General features: G+C 54.9%; 10 protein-coding genes across 10 annotated transcripts; 4 read left to right on the forward strand and 6 right to left on the reverse strand.

Moving 5' to 3' along the window:
* Positions 1–176: 176 nt before the first annotated feature.
* ACO1O0_005593 (uncharacterized protein) lies at positions 177–4,157 on the reverse strand (the record flags this gene model as incomplete). The annotated part of the gene is made up of 5 exons (XM_083195008.1): positions 177–566; positions 871–2,650; positions 2,718–3,290; positions 3,411–3,683; positions 3,739–4,157. 5 exons carry the CDS (start codon positions 4,155–4,157, stop codon positions 177–179), a joined length of 3,435 nt encoding a protein of 1,144 aa, XP_083049921.1.
* Positions 4,158–4,582: 425 nt separating this feature from the next.
* On the forward strand, positions 4,583–6,232 carry ACO1O0_005594 (centromere kinetochore component CENP-T-domain-containing protein; the record flags this gene model as incomplete). Its single annotated transcript, XM_083195009.1, has 3 exons — positions 4,583–5,316; positions 5,377–6,003; positions 6,067–6,232. 3 exons carry the CDS (start codon positions 4,583–4,585, stop codon positions 6,230–6,232), a joined length of 1,527 nt encoding a protein of 508 aa, XP_083049922.1.
* Positions 6,233–6,264: 32 nt separating this feature from the next.
* SHY1 (cytochrome oxidase assembly protein SHY1) lies at positions 6,265–7,436 on the reverse strand (the record flags this gene model as incomplete). Its single annotated transcript, XM_083195010.1, has 4 exons — positions 6,265–6,367; positions 6,426–6,531; positions 6,589–7,098; positions 7,178–7,436. The coding sequence occupies 4 exons, from the start codon at positions 7,434–7,436 to the stop codon at positions 6,265–6,267; spliced, it is 978 nt and encodes a 325-aa protein (XP_083049923.1).
* A 1,387-nt stretch (positions 7,437–8,823) lies between these two features.
* Positions 8,824–10,313, forward strand: ACO1O0_005596 (ubiquitin-related domain-containing protein; the record flags this gene model as incomplete). Its single annotated transcript, XM_083195011.1, has 4 exons — positions 8,824–8,902; positions 8,955–9,007; positions 9,060–10,226; positions 10,275–10,313. 4 exons carry the CDS (start codon positions 8,824–8,826, stop codon positions 10,311–10,313), a joined length of 1,338 nt encoding a protein of 445 aa, XP_083049924.1.
* A 182-nt stretch (positions 10,314–10,495) lies between these two features.
* On the reverse strand, positions 10,496–11,003 carry ACO1O0_005597 (uncharacterized protein; the record flags this gene model as incomplete). The annotated part of the gene is made up of 2 exons (XM_083195012.1): positions 10,496–10,760; positions 10,903–11,003. 2 exons carry the CDS (start codon positions 11,001–11,003, stop codon positions 10,496–10,498), a joined length of 366 nt encoding a protein of 121 aa, XP_083049925.1.
* A 704-nt stretch (positions 11,004–11,707) lies between these two features.
* Positions 11,708–12,376, reverse strand: ACO1O0_005598 (Sas10/Utp3/C1D family protein; the record flags this gene model as incomplete). The annotated part of the gene is made up of 3 exons (XM_083195013.1): positions 11,708–11,917; positions 11,971–12,137; positions 12,196–12,376. 3 exons carry the CDS (start codon positions 12,374–12,376, stop codon positions 11,708–11,710), a joined length of 558 nt encoding a protein of 185 aa, XP_083049926.1.
* Positions 12,377–13,179: 803 nt separating this feature from the next.
* ACO1O0_005599 (ketopantoate reductase PanE/ApbA C terminal-domain-containing protein) lies at positions 13,180–14,414 on the forward strand (the record flags this gene model as incomplete). The annotated part of the gene is made up of 2 exons (XM_083195014.1): positions 13,180–14,107; positions 14,323–14,414. 2 exons carry the CDS (start codon positions 13,180–13,182, stop codon positions 14,412–14,414), a joined length of 1,020 nt encoding a protein of 339 aa, XP_083049927.1.
* A 109-nt stretch (positions 14,415–14,523) lies between these two features.
* Positions 14,524–15,045, forward strand: ACO1O0_005600 (PDCD5-related protein; the record flags this gene model as incomplete). Its single annotated transcript, XM_083195015.1, has 3 exons — positions 14,524–14,547; positions 14,601–14,701; positions 14,766–15,045. The coding sequence occupies 3 exons, from the start codon at positions 14,524–14,526 to the stop codon at positions 15,043–15,045; spliced, it is 405 nt and encodes a 134-aa protein (XP_083049928.1).
* Positions 15,046–15,198: 153 nt separating this feature from the next.
* Positions 15,199–16,134, reverse strand: COQ4 (ubiquinone biosynthesis protein COQ4; the record flags this gene model as incomplete). The annotated part of the gene is made up of 2 exons (XM_083195016.1): positions 15,199–15,845; positions 15,903–16,134. The coding sequence occupies 2 exons, from the start codon at positions 16,132–16,134 to the stop codon at positions 15,199–15,201; spliced, it is 879 nt and encodes a 292-aa protein (XP_083049929.1).
* Positions 16,135–16,453: 319 nt separating this feature from the next.
* Positions 16,454–20,102, reverse strand: ACO1O0_005602 (uncharacterized protein; the record flags this gene model as incomplete). The annotated part of the gene is made up of 3 exons (XM_083195017.1): positions 16,454–18,515; positions 18,567–19,236; positions 19,391–20,102. 3 exons carry the CDS (start codon positions 20,100–20,102, stop codon positions 16,454–16,456), a joined length of 3,444 nt encoding a protein of 1,147 aa, XP_083049930.1.
* Positions 20,103–20,404: the final 302 nt, after the last annotated feature.

The raw sequence follows: 20,404 nt of genomic DNA on the forward strand, positions 1-20,404 counted from the left end.
TCCAGTACATTATAGAACTACGTTAATATCTGGATGGGTCGCCAGCTACCTATGGAGGCCATTCGACTATATAACTGGGCCGCTTTGCTCAATCAGTACCAACGCTTAGAATGACTTCGTTACTACATCCACGCACATCGCTCAGCTCGTAAAATCGTGCCATTTGATTTTCAGCATCATACCGCCGAGGGACTCCCATTGCGCGGCCAGGGCTGCCCCATCATCTTGGGGCTTGTGGAACGGACCGCATCTTCCACCACAGACTCAACAGTGCCAGACACCCACGGGTGATTCTGGCACTGGGACACCGTAAACCGTTTTTCCCGGTCCACGACAATCATGCTGTCAATGAGGTCCAGCACAGGGTCCGCGATTGGATCCCAGTATGGAGACGGGTAGTCGAACCGGCCAGACTTGATCTGCTGTGACAAAGTGTAGGGGAATTCGGCACTGTAAAGCTCCTCCGAGAAAGGCGGGAAGCCACACAGGCAGACATATAGGACGACACCGCAGGACCAAATATCCGCGGTGAAGCCATATCGCCTGGAGGAGGATTCTTCAAGGATCTCTGGTGCAACGTCTGGCGCATCGTTTTGGTCAACATAGGTTCCTAGGTGACACACACGGCCGTCCAAAGTCAGCAGGGGACTTACACGAAGGTGTGCCACATAAAGTCGACGTGAGTGTAAATGACTCTCCCGTTCCGAGTTGTTTGCACAGTCCAAAGTCTGATAACTTAATGATTAGTTTGTCTGCATCCAGTATTAGGATATTCTCCGGTTTTATATCCCGATGAACCCATCCTTCCCCATGCTTGGTAAAAGTTAGTTGATAATAACAGTATGGCAGGGGGGGCGTGCTTCTACTTACTAGGTACTCCAGAGCAGAGAAGATCTGGGAAAATACGGTCCGGGATTCGGCCTCGGTGAGCTTCTGCCTACTGACAATGATGTGGAAGAGCTCCCCGGCCGGCATCAGCTCTAGAACCATGTATACTTTTTTCTCCTCGTACTCGGCAAATACTTCGATGAAACGCACAATACCCGGATGGGAGCAGTTCTTCAAAGCGTCAATCTCCTGGCGTAGATCCTGGATCCGTAAACCCTCCCACTTTCGGACGGCGAATACTTTGACCGCATAGGTCACGCCGGTGGCCCGGTTGGAGCACGAGAACACTTCGGCGAAATGGCCCTTCCCGATCCGCCCAGCGAGGCTATACCGCCTTAAGAAACCAACGCCATGCCCTACTGCCTCCAGGAGCTCAAGGAAGGCCTCATCGTCACTATGGGCGGTCTCGGGGGGCGGTTCCACCTCAGCAGCCTCCTCGACCTGTGGTAGCCCTCCCATAAGTTTCGTCCCCTGCCGCTGCAGCGGAAGGCTAGCCACAGGTCTGTAATCAGCTGTGAGCCTCCTGACCAGCTTGACCAGCCCCTTTCTGGATGCAACAAGCGAAGCCCGACGCCCAGCGGGTCCTCGCGGCAGCACAGCTCCTTGGTCCGCGAGGTACGTGGCCAACTCTTCAAGGCCATTCCGCGTGCCGATGCTCAGGGCAGAGTCTCCCCATACAGTCAAAGCCTCCTTGTCCGCACCATGCTCTACAAGGAGCCGCACAACCTCTATGCTACCACTTGAGACAGCTGACATGAGTGCTGTCCACTGACTAGAGGCTCTCATGTTGACATCTGCGCCATGGCGGAGAAGCGTCTGGACGACATCTCGGTCACCTTTTCTTGCGGCCTTGAAGAGTGCACTCTGGTCCACGTAGTTCCGAGCATCCACGTTGGCCCCGTTCTCGAGAAGAAATCTGACATTTTGGTTACAACCGTACGTGGCAGCCCGTATGAGGGGTGTCTCCCCATCACTACCCCGTCCATTGACATCGTGACCATCTGCTATGAGCTTTGACAGAATACGGGGCATTTCAAACGCAGAAGCGAGGACCAGCAGAGGCACATCTCTCGGATACTCCTGGCTCCATTGTCGATGGCGGCCGGTGCCGATGCTCCACGTCTGGTTGGCCACATCGATGGATACGGGCTTGGACGCAAACTCCACTATAGGCTCCAGCAGCGCTTCCACATTCAGATCCATAACCTCGGAACCCCAGTACTTGGCGGCGTAATCCAGGAATGGGTAGTCCAAAAGGCGCCTGGACATGTCGGCGTCACTGGTGCAGACACCATCGGAGAAGTTAGGCAGTGTGAGGTACGTGAGACAAGCCTGTGTCAGGCTCATTTTTGCCGTCATCAGCTCTTGTACGTGGCACCGCTCAAAGTACTGCTGTGCTGTGTAGTGGACGACGCGGGCGGTTAGATGGTCGCCGTCCACAACAATGAGACCGCCACATGCGCCCATCAGAATTTCGCTGTCTGGCAGATCATCATCTTCCAGGGCTACCTCATCGTCGACCTCCTGAGTGGCATAGATATGCTGTAACTCGCGCACGGTGAGTGCTCTTTTGGCGCAGACCACCCAGAAAAGAACAGACTGTGCCAGCTCGACGGTATCTGGTGATTGGCTGTAGATCCTCTCAAGCGCGTTGAGATATGTGGCATCTAATGTTGTCGGAAGTGTCCGGAGAGATGAGCGAACTTGTTTGCGGTTGATCTTCTGAGACAGATTCTCGATATGCAGCTTCGCCAATAGGAACCTATCAAGACAGTCAGATCACTTAGGAGGCATTATCGTGCTAAGAGGCTGCCGAGTGCGAGAATTACATTCCCTGAGATTCTTGTATTACAGAAGTCACAATATCCTCGGCTAGTGTTGGATCGCCCTTGGTATGCCGCTGGAGCTTATGATGCTGCTGAATCTGCGCCTCCAGGAACTTGCGAATGTCATCATCTCGAGCCGATATATTGAGCGTCGCGGACCCCTCAAAGTATATTTTGAAGGTAGCCGAGGGTCGTGAGGTACAAAGAACCTTTACTTTGGGTCCCAGGGAGCAGACAGTGGATATAAACGCCAGCGCTTCTTCCTCATTCTCTGCACATTCGTCAAGGGCATCTATAATGACGTAGACGACTCTCAGTTCGGAGAGAAGCTTGCGGAGGTTTTCCGTGATCTGTGAGAGGGTCGGCCGTGTGCCGTATTTCTGGTGAAGGTTATAGAGAGATGATATTTCCGGTGGAAGCGTGCCCGTAGTCCTTTGTTGGATGATTTGCTGGAGCAGGCTCGAGAGAAGGGCAGTCTGTGTCTGTTCATGGCGCTGATTATGATCGCAGTAGATATAGCTACATGCAACATCAGGTACTGTGTCCATCTTATTGACGTGGTTGATTGCCATAGACCTTGGGATTGCGTTAATGACATATCGGTTGTGGAACCACGAAAGTTTCCAACTTACATGAGCGCCGTCTTACCAGCCCCGGCTATAAGACGTTAGCACATTATGCGCCCTACAACCGTACGTCTTCCCGTAGGGGCTAGTCTTACGAATACCAGAGCACCAAAGTAGAGGTGTTGCCTCCCTAGCCCATAGCAAAAACTTATCATGCTCGAGGAACCAGGTGCCAGTCCCGGGCTGTACGCTCTCGAGGATTGTGGCATGGCGCGCCCTGAAGGAGAGAGGGCTAATCCACCGTATGATTTTCTGCATCTCCTCCTCCAACGCCTTTGACTCGGCTGTCTCTATTCTCTTGTCGAAGTTTTCCAGCTTCAGAATTGAGATCTTTGCCAATTGCCTGCAGCGGTATTAGCATCACTCGTAGTGTTACTGGGTCCACGGCTTCTCTATACACGAGATCGTTCTGCATAACAAGCAAAAAGTGGCTCTTAAGCCGCTCGAGCGTCGAGAGCATTTCCGCAATATCCTTCTTATCGAAGGGCCAGGTTAGAGGTTGGGCTAGTCGGCGCAAGGTTCCCTGAGGGACGAGCTTCGCGATGATATCCTCCAGCAGGCGTCGAAACTGGAAGAGGGGCCCTTCGGGGTGGCTCAGCGGCCCAAGAGGTACCGAGGCAGCATCTAGTTCAGCGTCTTCATCATCGTCGAGACGGTCTTTTAGCATCTCTAGTAGGCAGACGGTACTCCGCAGCTCGTCGCGCAGACGGGTCCTATCAGACGAGCCGCCCCGAGCATCTTTGATGTAGCCTGTCGCCTTGGCTGCCAGCTGCAGTATGGCTATGATCCCGCTAGCAATACTTAACGGATCGCCCATCTTAGGGCGGCGTATCCTACGCCCTGAAGACAGCAAGATAGCGTCAGGTATTCTGGCGGAGAAGAGGGTACGGACATGCGGGGGTTCATCGTGCTGACGGTGCTGATGGTGGTGTGCAGTGTAAGTTAGGTACGTACCTCCCACCTGTGGAGCCCCTTCATGATCCCTGCAAGATCAGCCAAGCCAGACCCCACGTCAATTGACGCTTCTGTCGCGTCTCAACAGCCATCGCGTCACTCCTCCCAAGACAAACCATCGACAGCCCACCGACCCTATCCAACAACCACCCCGGCGCAGCCCCTGCAACCCCTTGCAGTCACCCTCAGACCCCGTCTTCAGCGTCTCCAACAGTGAATGCCCCCAGCCTCTGCCCATCGCACTTCAAACAACCCCGCCAGGCGAACGCGCCTCTACCCGCCGCCATCATGGCGAGCACGCCCACCAACCCCAGAGTCGCCGGCAAGACCCCATCGCGAACACCTCGCTCCGCCGTCCACACGCCCCTCGACCGCTCCGTATCCAGAGACCTCCTCAACTCTGTTCGCCGCGGCACCTCTGCCTCCGGCGGTCCCCGCGGCGCCCACAACAATGCACCTACACCCCACGCCAAAGCCGCCAGGAGGGCCCTCAACGACCGTCGCACTGCCATTTTCACCCCGGGCAAGAACCGCAGGAAGAGCCAGATGGAGCAGCGCGAGACTCCCATGGACATACTGCGCAGGCTTGGATCCACCCTCGCCCCCAAGAGCAAGCCCATAAGCTCGTCCTCGTCATCAGCATCCTCCGACACCCCGCCTGAGAGACCTCCGCGGATGAGGTCTTCGGGCTTCACATCGATTCATGAGAAGGATACTTATGAACTAGATGACGATGACGAACCCCTCCCCAAGCGGCCTCGTTTCTCCCTGCCTATTGATCAGAGCGACGACGATGACGACGAGGAGCCATTGCGTCAGCCGCGCATATCCGACATCACCATGAGGTCTGTGGAATTCGCCAGGCGCTTCGACCCCGACCAGCAGTCCGAGTTCCATCGCGAGAGTATGGGAAGCATGCGCGCCAGCGACGTGTTCCGTAACGACGAATTCACCGAGGACTTGGGCCGGCCATCAAACATCTTCCCAGAGGGCCAGGAGGTCACTGCTGAAGGATTTCAACCGTAAGGAGCTCCAGGCAGTAAGCTATGGGTAGGAAGGAGAACATGGCTAACGGGCGGCAGAAATGATGACCCCACCATTGGCGGTGACAGCAGCTTTGGCTTCGATATACCGGCGCTGGACGAACCCTCGGGAACATTTGTGCTCTCCGCACCTCCCATGGATCCTGAGCCAACTTCGCCCATCGTCGACCAGCCTACGGCCGAAGATATTCCCATGGACGCTCCGGGCTCCGCAGACGACTTCTCGGATCGGGAACCTGCCGAGGATATCTGGGACCAAGGTCCTCCGAGCGATGATGTTTCGGTCAGAAGCGATGAAGGCGGTATACCACCGGGCGATGTATCCAGTGATGGCGGAGGTGACATAGAGGTGACCGCGACCCAGCAACACCACCAGGAAATGCCCAGCACCAAAAGGGAACCCATGCCCCCGCGAATGAAGAACCGCATATCACGCCACGGCATCGAGTACCCTTCCCTGCCTCCGGCTTTCGTCAAGAGAGTAGCCCAGACGGCGCTGCAGTCTTCGGGTCTCAGCAACCCCAGAATACCAGCCGATACCCTCACAGCGCTGACGCAGGCGTCGGACTGGTTCTTTGAGCAGCTGGGGGACGATCTCGGTGCCTACGCCCACCATGCAAAGCGAAAGACGGTTGAGGAGAGCGACGTTGTCACGCTCATGCGCAGGTTTGTCTATTCCGGGTATCCCATTTCTTTTCCCACCACCCCCTTAACACTAATATTGTACAGACAACGACAGATTGGTTCTACATCGACAATGTTCTCCCTCGCACAGAAGCACCTCCCAAGGGAGCTTCTCCAAGAGTTGAGAATGCCTTTACCCCAGCCCACCAAGAAACGCCGGGAGAAACGACGTCGAGACGACGACGGCGAGGAAGGGCAAGAGATTACATGATTTTCGTACAACGGGTTTGTTAGACTTTGTTTTTACACGTTCCTGCTTGCTCGGCCGACACGACGAGCGACTTCTGATGACGGCTTCTTGACGACCATATACATCATGATAGATGTAGCAAGGGCCAGACCGTACCTATGACGGGGTTAGCGCTACGATGAAACGATCCGGAGACGATGGGGGCAAAGTGTACCAGGTGAAAATGTACTGGGCGTGGTTGTTGCGCAGGTTGACCTCGGCGGGCCTGCCAAACGGTATCCCCCGAGTCTCATAGTCTATCATCTGCATGAATTCCGGCTCTGTATAAATATTAGCGACGGAGTTCTTTGGAAAGGTTGGAAAGAGGGGGACATTACCCATAGTGGCCTCCACCCACACGGGCTGGCTCCCCGTCAGGGCAGCCATCTGCTTGACGTCAGGAAAATAAAACTCGCCCTTGTCGGGCCTGTTATCAGGCGTAAACATGTTCTTCTTCCACGGCTCGCGCAGGAGACCCTCGACCGTGACCTCGCCCTTGGGCAAGCCGTCCGGACGAGTCCTCTGATCACGGTGCTTCTTGCTGATCCACCCCCTGTTGACGAGGATGGTCGACGCGTCCTCGCGCTCCAGCGGCGTCACCACCATGTATCCGTCCTGCCCGTCGCGCATGCGCGGCCCAATGAGCATCTCCTGGTCGTGGCGGAACTTCCCCCGGGCGACCACGCGGCGGTAGTCAAAGTCGTGGATCGCATCGGGGTCGATGTGCGGCGGCAGGGGCAGCGGGTCGCGCACCAGGCGGTCCTCGAACTTGGCGATAAGCTCCGTCTTCCACCCCAGGCGCTGGACCTGCCAGGTGCCGAGGGCGAAGGCCGTGATGGGGATGATGGCTGCCGCAGATTGGGGCGGTTAGTTTCGATCGGACGAGGCGGCTGCTTTTCGTGTCTGGAGGCGAAGAAACAAACGTACCGAGGATGATGAGGCCCGGCCCGTGACGGCGGCCGGCGCGGACAATCTTGGGGGGGCCGTCGAGGATGGAGACAAACTCCGGGCTGTCAACGGGCTGCTCGTGCCTAGCGGAGCGCGGCCGGGTGGACGAGAAGGGTCTTCGGGGGGCGCGGATGGGGGATTGGCGTGCCGCCGTGCGGGCGCACTCGGGCCCGCTGGCTGCGAATTGAGCTGTGCGCAGGGTGCGCAAGCTGCGCAGCAGCTGTTTCGCGGTGTTCATGACGCTGCCGGTGCTGTGGTGGAGCTTCGGTGAGGGTGACGCGGGAGGAAAAGTCGAGGTCGGGCGATGATGTCGTTCCCGCGAGACGTTGGATTGCGCCCCACCGACATTCTGGTGAGCGGCAAGTGAACTTACCCTAGAACACCATTCAAATTAGACAATATTCGATGAAATAAAGATGTTACTTGATACTTGAATCAAATAAACAGCCCATGATTATTATTTTAATACTTTATTTCCGACTTAATTTGTGGGCTTGTTGTCGTGAAATTCCATTAAAGATAGAGTGGTCGAAGTGAATCGCTATCCATACATGCTACTGGTATGAGTATGAGTAGGAGGAAGGAGTTAGGTTTGACTGCAAGTGAAACACTGCTAAATTGACCTGTGAGTGTTGGGAAGATATGCTGTGGGTGTTTTATTTCGAGTTTACATGTTTATCATGATATAAATATTATACCGCCAGGAGTTGAAGCCGTCTCATTTGGTCATGATATGAAATCGAATGAACTGGGGCCTGGGCGAATTACTGTATGGTTACAGATACTGCTTGTTAGTAATAACGTCTACCATATTGTGATTGTGAGATATCAGTGTTATTTACCGTACAAAGCGAGCGTGCGCCTGGGAAAAGTAGGAAAAGGCAGGATGGATTTGGTCTCTATTCTGGCTATCTCATGTAGGCGATTTGGAAGAAAGTGAAGAAGGTGAGTGAATGCGAGGTGGTAAGAGGTCAAGTTCTGCAGAGGGACGGCATTGATTTGGGCCGAGATAATGTTTCATATACACTTAGTACGGGTAAAGAGTAGTAGCGGACTGTATAATATTTAATGGGCTATGTCTTTTCACGATATCTGCTCGTCGTGATGATAGTTTGCTGCAAAGTCGTCGTGGACTAGCAAAGCCCCAGCGGGCGAATGATGGTCGAAGGAAGGTGGTCACCTGGCATGGTGGGGGGATTCACCGCCTTCTGCATTTGTTCTACAGGGAATTCTGCCAGGTCAGCATTGGGTTGGGGTCGTCGTGACGCATATGAGTTCCACAGCTTTCCAGCATCACGATTCTTCCGAACATACAAACCCGGCCTGGGACAAGAGCACCTCCGGTTGTTATAAACCTGTGTCTCTGGAAGCCCCGCAATTCGAGAATATTCATCGATCTATCATATACCGCCGCTCCCCACTTGTATTTTCTACACTACGTATCGGCTTTGTGCGGAGACTTCTCTGATTGGTAAGGGCCCACCGCCCAACGAGCACTCTCTTTGAGCCACGTTGGCTGACCTAGCTCAAACGCCAGCTGAGCTTCATCTTGCCACGCAGCAAAAGTTGTCGAATCGCCATCTTTTAAGGAGCACTTGTCACGGGATTTTATTCCTTCTTGGAATATGTTTTACCAGGGGTCATTGCAGGAGGGTATTTCTACCGCCGTAGGGCAACAGAAGCTTGTCCTCTGCTTCGTGACGGGTACGGACCACCCTGGAGACTTGCGGAGAAGCCCATTCACTGACCAAGGCAGACGAAAATGATGAGAGCCAGACTTGGGAGCACCAATTCCTGCAGGATGATTCGGTAAGCCCTCGCGCCTTTAGTACCACGATCATTTTTCGCTCACAATTTGTAGTTGGGCGACTTGCTGAAGAACCAAGCGGTGGCCCTTCGACTCAAGGCTGGTTCCGAGGAGGCTGGTTATCTCTCGCAAATATTCCCCTTGCCTCAGACCCCTACCATTGTCATCATTAAAAATGGCGAGTTGAAAGAGTACATCACCCCAGGGGTCAAGAAAGACGACTTTATCCGCCGTATCCAGACTGCTTTCAGCGCTTCTCCTCCAGCAACTCAACCTACTGCGCCCCAGTCGGCATCATCTACTTCCCAGTCTGCGCAGGATGGCTCTCAGCAAACCGCAGTACCTCAAGAAGCAGAGACATCAGAGAATGTGCGGCGCGTTTTGGCTGAGCGGGCTGCACGGCTACAAGCCGAGAAGGAAGAAGCCGAGCGCAAGGCAAAGGAGGAGCGGGCAAAGGCTCAGGAGAAGGCCAAGTCTGAGGCCGAGGCCGGAGCGGATACTGATGCTGCTAGAGCCCACAAGCAAGCGGAGCTTGTGAGGAAGAAGAGGAAGCAGGATGAAGAGGAGCGTCGGAGGATCTTGAAGCGCATTGAGGACGACAAGGCGGCGCGGCGCGAGCGTGCTGCTGAGCGCGAGAGACAAAGGATTGACAGCCAAAAGACTGGGGATGTGGTGGGAGCACTGGCCAGCGCAACCGAGAGCAAGCTGCCGTCGACGACCAAAATCGGTGATAAGACGGCACTTCAAGTCAGGCTGTTTGACGGGTCGACTCTACGTTCGCGATTTCCAACCAAGTCAACGCTGAAGGAGGTGCGCAGTTGGGTCGACGAAAATCGCAAGGATGGGAGCCTTCCCTACACGTTCAAACAGGTCTTGACGCCATTGCCCAACAAGAATATCGACGAGACGGAGGAATCAAGGGACTTGAATGTGCTAGGGCTCGCCCCGTCATCCACCTTGGTCCTCATCCCCGTGGCGCATTATTCATCAGCTTACGAGGGCGGTTCCAACAATATTCTGACTCGCATCATTCGCCTCCTTCTGGGCGTTTTGACCTGGATTCTCGGCTTGATAGGTCTTGGTGGCAATAGAGGACCGCAGCAGCCGGACACTCCTGAGGCGCAGCCCCAGGCTGAAGCCGCCCAGGACCGGTCTCGTGTCCGAGGGTTCCAGAATCCAGATGATCGGCGGAGGGACCATCAGCTATACAACGGGAACTCTGTGAGTATCTGATATTCTCGCCCATGAACATTCGCTAATACATCACAGTTGAACTTTGAACCTAGACCAGACGACGAAGAGAAATGAGAACGCGGATGAGCCCCATGTAGAGTGGGGATGCATGTTGTACTTCTAGTATACAATTCAAAGAACCCAAAAACCTAATCAGTCCCCCTAAATTCATGCATGTCTTGGTGAAGCATAGTGTCGTTTCCGCTCCCACGCTATCGCATTATAAAACTGCGCTCTTCCCGACAAGTTCTTCCACTCTAGTAGTTCTTGGCAGCAGCCTGGCAGGCCTTGAGCTGCTCAAGGTACCAGTTGCAGACCTGCATATCACCCTTGTGGTCGTCCATGCACTGCGTGAACTGCGAGGCGGCGCCCTGGCAGTTGCCGGCGTTCCACTGGTTGTCCTGGGAAGGAGCGGCCTGGGCCTGGACAGCCTGGGCCTGGGGAGCGGGAGCAGGCTCGGAGGAGCCGCCGGAGAAGAGACCACCGATGGCGTGGCCGATGGAGGAACCGATCGCGACACCGCTGGAGAGAAAAGGTTAGCCCATGTTTCAAGAGATCTGAAGCCCTGTGCCCGAACATATCGGGGCACAGTTGCTCCGAGCTGACCCGGCATGTCGACCTGGTATATTGCGAACAACGCGAACAACGAGAGCGGACGACTTACGCAGCGGTGCTAGCCATCTGGCCGAGCAGACCAGGACCCTGCGAGGCCACAGGCGCGGGCGCCGCCGGGGCAGCCGGGGCGTGCTGTTGAGGAGCGGCCATGGTGGTGGCAGGACGGTGCTGCTGGGGGGCAGGAGCCGAGGCAGCGGCGGTGGGGCGCGCAGGGGCGCGGGAGGCGGGAGCGCGGCCGGCGGAGCGTTGGCGAGGCATCTTGATTGTGGTTTGAGGGAGAGTTGTAGGTTGGAGATGAGTTGTTGCGGTGGAGGAGGATGCTGGAAGGTGAACGAAGTCTTGAAGTTCCGATGCCTCGGATTTAATGTGGATGTTGAGTGCCTGACCAATCATGGAGGAAGGATTGCCCGTGTCAGCTAGTGCCCCGTTTGATGCATCCTGCATACTAGGGGTTCATCTGGGGAAATGTCAGAAACGCTCGTTGTACAATTCGGTTTCTACGTAGGTGGCTGTGCCGTGAGTTTGCTATTTCTCAATTATTGCGGCTGTTTCGTTGGCATGATCAGAAAGTGGTATCCATATTCCCTATATTCTATCCCAGTGCTATGCCATCCATCCTCAACGCCAAAATTGCAGCTCGCGAATTGCGATGGCCGCGGAAATAGAAAATTGTGTTGAATTTATTGCAACATTGAATTCTGCCGTTCCAGATCTGTACTCTCAGGCCCCGAGCCGAGCGAATAGGCTTTGTGTGGCCTTGTGTGACCTCGACGGCAGACCGGCTTTCGTTAGTGGTGATGGGTGTTCATCCGTTTCCGATGTAGTTGACCTTGTTAGATTCCAAGATCGCAGCTTCAGTCCTTGCTCTTCTTCTTCTTGCTCTTGTCCTTATCCTTGCCCTTCTTGGACTTCTTGCTCTTTTGCCCTTCAGGGGCCGATCCGCCTGAAGCCTGCGGCGAGTCCTCAGCAGGGCGCTTCTTGTTCTCCATGGACTTGAGGAGGGCCTTGGCGCGCTCTGCAGCAATCTTTTCCGCGAGCTTTTCACTCATAGCTTTGTTATCAGACTGTATATAGAGTTAGCATGAGCTCACAGCTGCGCATTCTCGCGAGGTCTTACCAAGTCTGATTTGAGCATGCGTGCGGCAGCCTCTTGGTTGACGGTCAGATTCCTCGGAGCCTCTGGTTCCTCTGCGGTCTTAATCTTGGCAAAGTATTGCTGGATCCGCTTGAGTTCAGTGAAAACAGCATGATTCTGGGCATCGGCACCCTGCAGTTTTAGTGAAGCTGTGACGAGCAAGTCAGCGAATGAGCAGTCTGGATGCGCGGAGTGAATGAGGCATACAGAATAATAATGACTCGATAGCGTAGGCTGTGAGAGAAAACAGTTTCGCCTTGTCTAACAGTGGGAGCTGGGAAGACATTTCCTGAAGGTTGCTTAAGAGAGGCTTCATTGCCTCCTCGAGATCATCCAGCTGAGAGTCCAGCTTGTCCAGCTGCGGCGTGATATCTTTGATGTCCGCCATTTCTGCTGAGAAGCCAGCAAAATGACTGTGAAATGGTTGTGGCCGGGGCGTTGACAGGTCGTACGGTGTGTCCGATGATATTCATTTCATGTGAGCAGAGCTTTTGACGATTTTGAGAATGCAGGTTGCATGTGGTAGAGATGCTTCTACCGGGGCTTTGTTTCCATGTGGGGCCAAGGAAAAAAGTGTCGGCAAGGCGTCTCCTATGAGTCCTATCCGATTTCCCTGGTTTCCCTCCCATCCACCCGTTGCCACCCGATTGACTCCTTTGGTTTCCTCCCCCTTCCAGCGACCCTATCTCCTGTGTCCTTGCTCGCCGTATGTGCGCACACGCCCGGTAATTTCGAATACGATCCGACCTCCACGAGGCGGCCCTCACACCCGTTGCCGGGCTAGCTATCACAACAGCTTTCAAGGTGGCTGGCTTCGCGCGACCGCGGTTATCCGCGAGGATACTACAGAGACGAACACCATGCATCCGCTGTAGCAATTGCGAGGGCCGGGTGGCCAGTAGGTGCTATGGCACAGTGGCCTCGAGTAACGACCAGCGCAAATCGCGCATGATTCCGATGCCAGGAGACATTCCACCGACGCGCCGACCATGGGCTGGAGCCATCAAAACCCAGACAACCACAAACGCGACTTCGAGAGCGCAACCCGACATAAACTCATACGTTCCGTCGGTGTTACTTCCCGCCGAAGCTGCAAGATCGCCCACGGTGCACAAGATACACATATTGGGCGAGGACGAGAGGTCGAAGTTCATTGCGCACGCACTTTCGGGGCTGTATGAATCAGTTGAAATGCTGGGATGGACGCCGAGGCAATATTCTACCAAGTACCGCAACATACAGAGAGCCCGCTCGGCCAATCAGCGTGCGGCGCCAGTGGTTGAGAAGAATGCCGCCATTCAAGAGGGGGAAAAGAAGGAGGATAACTCGCATATCGACCAGCTTATTCTTACTGGGCATGGGCATGAGGCAGTAGCTGCCCTGGAATCGGTGAAGAATCGTATCACCAAAGACACCACAGTATGTCTGATGAGTGACGGCTTGGGAGTCCTCGAGGACGTGAGAAGGAAAGTTTTTGCGGGATCCAAGGCGACTCCCGATTTCCTGCTTGGCCACATGAGCCACAAACTTGCCTTTAATCGCAAGTTTGACGCCGTCAAGACGCTTAGGTTTGGCCAGCTAATGGTGACGACGCCTCCTACGACCACCATACGCACCCAGGAACTACAGCGCAAAGTTGAGATGCGGACCAACTTTGTAAAGAGTTTAGAGAGTGTCGAAGATCTGAACTCTTCCATGGCTGAATATGACCAATGGCTACGATTCAAGTTGCCATCCATCATCTTCAACTCTGTGGCGGAGACAGTTTGTGTGCTCTTGGATTTATCATACCAAGGCTTGCTCCAGAATCCTTCAGCAGACCGAATGATGAACCGGCTTCTGTCTGAGATTATTGAGGTGCTGGAGAATATGCCAGAGCTTCGGGGATCTATTGTTATTCGCGACTTCGTTCAGGGGAGGGGCATCCGAAGGCTCCTATACAACGAAATCTTGGCGAAGCGAAGCCAACCAAGCTTTTTGGTAAGGCAGCTCGAAAGAGGCTTGCCTACGGACGTTAATTATTTGAATGGGTTCTTCATCCGCCGCGGCCGGCAGATGGGCATTGACCTACGGTTCAACACTATGATGACTGATATGGTCAAGGCGCGGCATTCTCAAGGTGTTGAAAAGCTCAACTCATATATACCTTTGGAGGAAACCTCTGTCCCTTCGGAGCTTGGGTTTAGGTATCGGAGGCACCTGTGAGATGAGACAACTGTACAGTAATGTTTTCCTTGTGGCATAGCCGGCGTACTGGGTGAACGGGCGGTCATCGGATAGACGGATAGCTCCCACGGATCAATAAGCATATATTAAGTGACTTACAGTCCCTAGAATTTGGGATTGATGCACGTGAGCTCAAGCATTTCCTACGGTCTGTTGACTTTAACTTTGTTCTCGCTGAGATCCTGAGCGCCCTGGATTAGTCATCAGGTGATGTTGGCGACTTGCCCCTCCAAGAGCCTAAAGCATTCCGCACCCCGCGATCATCGCAAATTCACACGAACCTTGTCCCTGAAGCACGATATCTTCAAAATGGACGATTCTGAGCTCGAGCAGGTATGGTTTCGAAGAATTGTCTATATTTTAACCCAAGTAACTTACCTTGTCAGATCCGCAAAGCTCGTTTGGAGCAGCTCAAGGCCCAAGGCGGCGACGGCCAGTCGGGCGGCCAGCGATCCTCTGGCGGGCAGGACGAGCAACAGAAGCAGCAGTATGTCATTTCGCAGTATTACTGGCTATGTTTTTTTTTCTTCAAAATTCTTACGATGTGCCAGGAAGCAAGAAGAAGCGCGCCAACATATCCTCAGCCAGATCCTCCACCCAGAGGCTGCGGACCGCCTCGGACGGATCCGTCTCGTCAAAGAGCAGCGAGCGACCGATGTGGAGAACCGACTCATCATGCTGGCGCAATCGGGCCAGCTGAGGCAGAAGGTGACGGAGGAGCAGCTCAAGGAGCTCCTGAACGCTGTGGCAAGCAAGCAGGAGGAGGAGAAGATTGTAGTGAGCAGGCGGAAGGCGTGGGACGATGACGACGACGATTTCCTGGACTTATAAGCGAGATACCACATGGACACTGGGAAGATGCGGGCATTCTATATGTGGAATGAGCATTTGGAGCCGATGGATTAGGGCTATAGCTGTTGGTACAGGCTAGCACGCTCGTGCTGGTAATAATACATCTAGTATCACATGGCCGGGCTGTCGACACTAGTAGCCCTGGCTCTGCATCTCCTTCTGGCGTTTCTTCTCCTCGCGCTCCCTCTTGCGTATATTTCGTAGATCTGGCGGCCGCTCAATCCCCAGCTCGGCCCGCAAATCGTTGACATCCCGCTCGAGCTCCTCCTCCCAGAAGACATTAAGCACCTCCCTGCTGCGAGCGCCATTCCTCAGCGCCCAGGGTAGGTAGATGGTCCAGAAGCGTCTCCGCTCCTGGGGTTTCATGGTGCCGACGGCGAACATACTCAGGCCCGTCATGGGAATGAGGGTGTTGGCAAATTCAAAGGCCTTGAGGGCGACCTCGCCCTCGCGCACAATGGGTAGGCCCGTGACGGCATGGTAAAAGTCGTGACACTCGCGGTAGCGCTGCATGACGTAGGCGCACTCCTCGTCATCGATGTAGCGCACCTGCGAGCGCGTGTCGGGCGAGACGCCCTCGCGGTCGAGCCAGTCGACGTATGCGCGGCCGACCGTATTTTCGGGGAGCTGGCGGAGTTTCTCGACGGAGAGGGTTTTGGAACTGATGCGCGGGCGGAGGCGGAGGATGCGGCGGCCGGTCGAGTCGGCGAGCATGGCGTCGCGGAGGCGGTAGATGAAGTAGGGTGTCGCGGTCGCCTCGCCGAGGGCGGCGATCAGATCTGTGGGGAGCGGCCTGTTAGCTGTGGGATTCTAATGTGTGAGAAGACCTAACGCACCATGGCGGTAAGGGTCAATAAGGGACATGACGCTGGAGCCCACGGCGAGCGCAGCGCGCTCTACCCGGGTGAGAGGCACATGGCCTGGGTAGTTTGGCGGAGGCCGGTTCAGAGCTGAGAAGCGCCTGGAGGATGAAGTCGATGCTGCACATGCGACGCAGGTTCTTGCGGCAAGTCTTGTGGTGCGGCAGGCACTGGACGCCGGTAGTAATCGGACGGCAGCGGCCTCCATTGTGAGTTCTGTCCTCAGAGAGAGACACTGGCGAGACCGCGAAGCTCAATTGACGTGTCGTGATCGGCAAAAGGCAGATGTAGCTAGAGGTACGGATTCTCGTACGGAGTAACTCGTAGGTGCGATAGACATGGGTGCAACTTCCACGGGTAGGCTGGGAGGTGGTTCCACTTTGGCTGTCAATGGTCCGACTTTTTGACGTCTCTCTTTACGCGCCTTGAACGCTGGGAACTTCCCATCATCAAGACGCGACTCTAAAGTCAGCTCCCCGGCACAACATTTTTATCTATGATTTCACCCTTTGTATAAGTTCCTATATTTATACTGATGGCTGTGGGCTGTCTTCCTCGCCGCCTTCGGCATCATTGATCTCTTTGGACCGTTCACGTCTGCGTATGCGCGACGCCATCCTCCTCTTCCACTTTACCTGTCTGTACTTTGACGGCTTGAGTCTATACGACTTCACCCTGTCTTGATACATCCACAAGCATTCTCTGCGTGCGTAAAGTCTCTTCATCGACCTTTCCTTAGCCCTTGATAATTCAATAGCGGCATCTCTGCGTGCAATCGCCTCTTCCAGGTCCTTCACGACATCGGAATGGCGGTGCCCCCTGGCGTAATCAAGTGGTGTGCGCTTCCAATCGTCTGTGTGGCTTACCCTGACATTCTCTGTGGACAGTAGTAGTCGCACGATACCTAGATGCCCGAACCGGGCGGCATAGAGCAGCGGCGTCCTACCAAGATGGTCCTCCCAGTCAACGTTGGCACCAGCAGCGATCAGCATACTGACTACGGCCTCGCGACCGGCCGCAGCTGCATATCCAATGGGGGTCGCGCCATGGGAGATCCAGCCATGAGTTTCCATTCCAGGCCTGAATAGCACTCTCGGATCATTCCACGATGTTGAGCGCTGGACATGATCAACAAAATAGAGGCGGTTGCTCTCGATATCTCTTCGAAGGACAGATGCGGGTGGTAGCGAGCATCCATGAGAATTCGGGTCCGCACCCTCCTCAAGAAGGAGCTTGACGATAGTCTCATGCCCGCACTCGGCAGCCCCCGACAGCGGTGTTCTTTCCTGGTTATCGTAACAGTCGACCTCTACACCGTCCCTGCGGAGGAGTAAGCGGACGGCCGTCTCATGCCCGCCATAGGCGGCTTTGTGTAGAGGCGTTGCGCCGAGGACTCTTCCTGGGTTTTCCTTGAGCACTTGCTGGTTTTTCTCGGGACTTTTGGACCCCCCGCCTTTACTTTTGAGAAGAAAGCGCTTACGGGGGTCAAGCCACGTTGTCTCCTTGCATAAATGATCTATAAAGTACCGTCGATTGTCTCCGGCCTTGGAAATTGCCCAACGGGGGGCCCCTTTCAAACGCGCAGACTGCTGTCTTGAGCTTGGGTCGGCGCCTTGCTCGAGCAATAATTCCACCACGTCGGCGTAGCCGGACCGGGCGGCGAAAGATAGGGGCGTCCGGCACTCGTGGCCTTTAAGACTGGCTTTTGAGTCCACGTCCACTCCAAGTCCCAGTAGCTTTTTTACGAGAGCCGTGTGCCCACGATCCGCCGCCCAAGACAGAGGACTCATGCCCCAGCTATCTTTCGAGCCAGGATCCTGGCCTTCGCCAAGCAAGGTGCTGAGCACATCTCCGAGTCCAAAGTACGCAGCCAAATGGACGCTTCCCATTGTCGCATGGAGGTTGTTGCCGCCAAAGACGGGTTTATAATAACGATGGTCGGACAGGAGCCTCTGTGTGGCTGCAGCCACTTTCTTTGTCTGTCTTAAAAAAGCCATGACAGCGTCATGGTGATTCGAGCACTTGCGCGCATGATCCCCCCAGAATTCAACCGAGTATTCATAGAAGCCAAATGATTCGACGCGAAGGTTCAGTTCATCGGCTGTCTCGCAAAGTCCAGATGCAAAATTTTCAAGGCTAAGGTAGTTGAGACATGCTAACGTTAGCTGGAGGTCGGCGTCTTCGAAGAGTCGCTCGCTGTTCGCCTCAAAGTATGTTTCTGCCGTGTGGTGGACAAAGCGAAGAAAAGACGTCTCGTCCTCCAGGATAACGAGGCCGCCGCAGATGGTGAGCAGAAGGTCTGAGGCATACATGTCGGATGGATCAAACTCCTCGTCCTCGGCAATCTCCATGGCTAGTAAGGCGTGCTGGACCTCGGCCAATGTTAGCACGGCGAAACTTTTTGAGAGCAGCATAAGAAGTCTCATTGCGAGCTCACTCTGCTGCGTGTCTTGACCTCTCTCGATTCGGTTCATCGTATCGTTGTATGTGTCGTTTAACCTCTCCGGCAGGGTTGCTAGTGCCTTGCGGACGGTCCCGAGCCTCAGCTGCCCTGCGATCGACTGAATATGCAGCTTGGCCATAAGGAACCTATGAAGAGAGTCAGAAAAAAGTAGGACGTATTTTGTGGTGCGGACCTACATTCCATCAGCCTTTGCGATGATCTGATCGAGTATTTCCGCCTCTAGGCCAACGTGCTTCTGGCAGAGAGCCAGCAATCGCGGCTCCTGCTGAATCTGTGTTGAAATGTACTTTCGCATGTCTTCCTCTGGAGAGACAATTGAGAAGCGGGAGGCATCCTTGAGATCTGCCAAGATCCCTAGGGGCCTCGAGGTGAAGAGAAGGCGGACCTGTGAGTTTAGTTTGCGCAAGTGGGCAATGAGCGATCTCCGGGTGTTGTTCAAATCCGGGCACTCATCCAAAGCATCGACGACAATGTATACTTTTGAGAACATGGAGGACAGGATCTCGAGCTGAGCGGAAAGCTCCGCAAGACTCGGTCTTGTACCGAAGTCCTTGTGCGAGTTGTAAAGGTTGATGGTGTCATTGGGGACCGGCCTTTGCCACAGCAGCTGCTGGATGAGACTTCCGACCATCTCTTCGATGGTCTGATTATTTCTCTCCCCGTGGGTACAGTAAAGGTATGCTGTTGCAACCTCGGATGAAGCCACTGTCGTCTCCAGGGTCGACACGACGGCGGAGGCCAGGACAGTTTTGCCTGTCCCCGGGGCACCGATGCACCAGAGGATCCTCTCGTTGCCGTGCACCCAACTGTCGAATTCCTTGCTCTCAAGCAGGAAGCTACCCGTGTCTGGATGCCGACTCTTGAGGACAAAAGTTTGCTTCTCTCGGCTCGGAAGACTCGAAAACCAAGTAATCAGCTTTCTAGTTTTTTCGTCTGTCGTGGTGCTCAGTTAGCTGATGCAATTTCGAAGCTTCCCTCGAAGCCGCCCTCCAAGCCGCACCTTTATCATCATGGATGAACTTATCCAGAACCGGGAGGCGCTTCGAAACCTCGGACTGGTGCTTCTCCGTAGCTTCGGATGACTCCTTTTGCTCACGCATGAGGTGGTCCAAGTTGTCTATCACGGTCGCTGTGGCCTTGGTGTCCTCTTTGCGCCAGTCGGACTGCTCTTCCATGACCTCTTTGTGCAAAACCTTCTGCTCGGCCCTCATGCCTCGAATATCGAGATGCGTCCTCACCTCTAAAGCCAGAGAGTCGATAGCGAGCATCCAGTTGAGGGACTGGCAGTACCGGTAGAGATTCTGGACGGCCTCGCGTGTTTTTGCAGCCTTGAAAGCGCCCTTGAGCCTCTCCCAGCCGAGCTGATGACCCCGGGCCTGGGCCTGCAACTCTTTCAGCAGGGCGTGCAGCTCCCTTGAGCACGTTGCGATAAGGACTCGGCCTCCCGACGCTGGCTTGGCATGGTCCTCCGCGTCGCTGCCGAACTGCGATAGCAGCGTCGAGTGGCTTCCTTCAAAGGCATCGCGAAAGTCGCTGCTGCGGACAATGTTGTCGTTGGCCTCGGTGAGGACGAGCTTGAGGGCCTGCAGCTCGGACAGAAAGCTCCGCACGTCGGCGGGCGCGCTCTTCCAGTCCTGGCCGAGGCGAACGCCAATCTGTATGATCTGGGCCGCAACGCCAATGACGCCGACGATGCCCAGCGCGTCGGCCATGGTGTCTCACGCTGCAATTGCGACGGAAGGAGGGGCGTGGGAGTGCGGCCAGGACCATGAGGCGGAGATCCATCCTGTGACTTGTCCCGCATCTGCGGCTGTGCAGTTCTGCACTTCTGTAATCTGCAGGGCCGGGGCACGGGGCCGGGCTGCGGCACTCAGCTTCCAATGGCCGCCTCGGCGCTTAGAGAAGAGGACATCGGGAAATTTGTCGCTTGATTCGCTTACTCATATTGGGCCTCTCTTCTACTCGAGAGATGGTTACTTGAGACATACTACTGAAGGTGGGCTGATATCTTCAG

Source organism: Amphichorda felina, assembly GCF_050947745.1.
Source record: "Amphichorda felina strain 45539 chromosome Unknown scaffold_5, whole genome shotgun sequence".
In the NCBI taxonomy this organism is placed as follows: domain Eukaryota; kingdom Fungi; phylum Ascomycota; class Sordariomycetes; order Hypocreales; family Bionectriaceae; genus Amphichorda; species Amphichorda felina.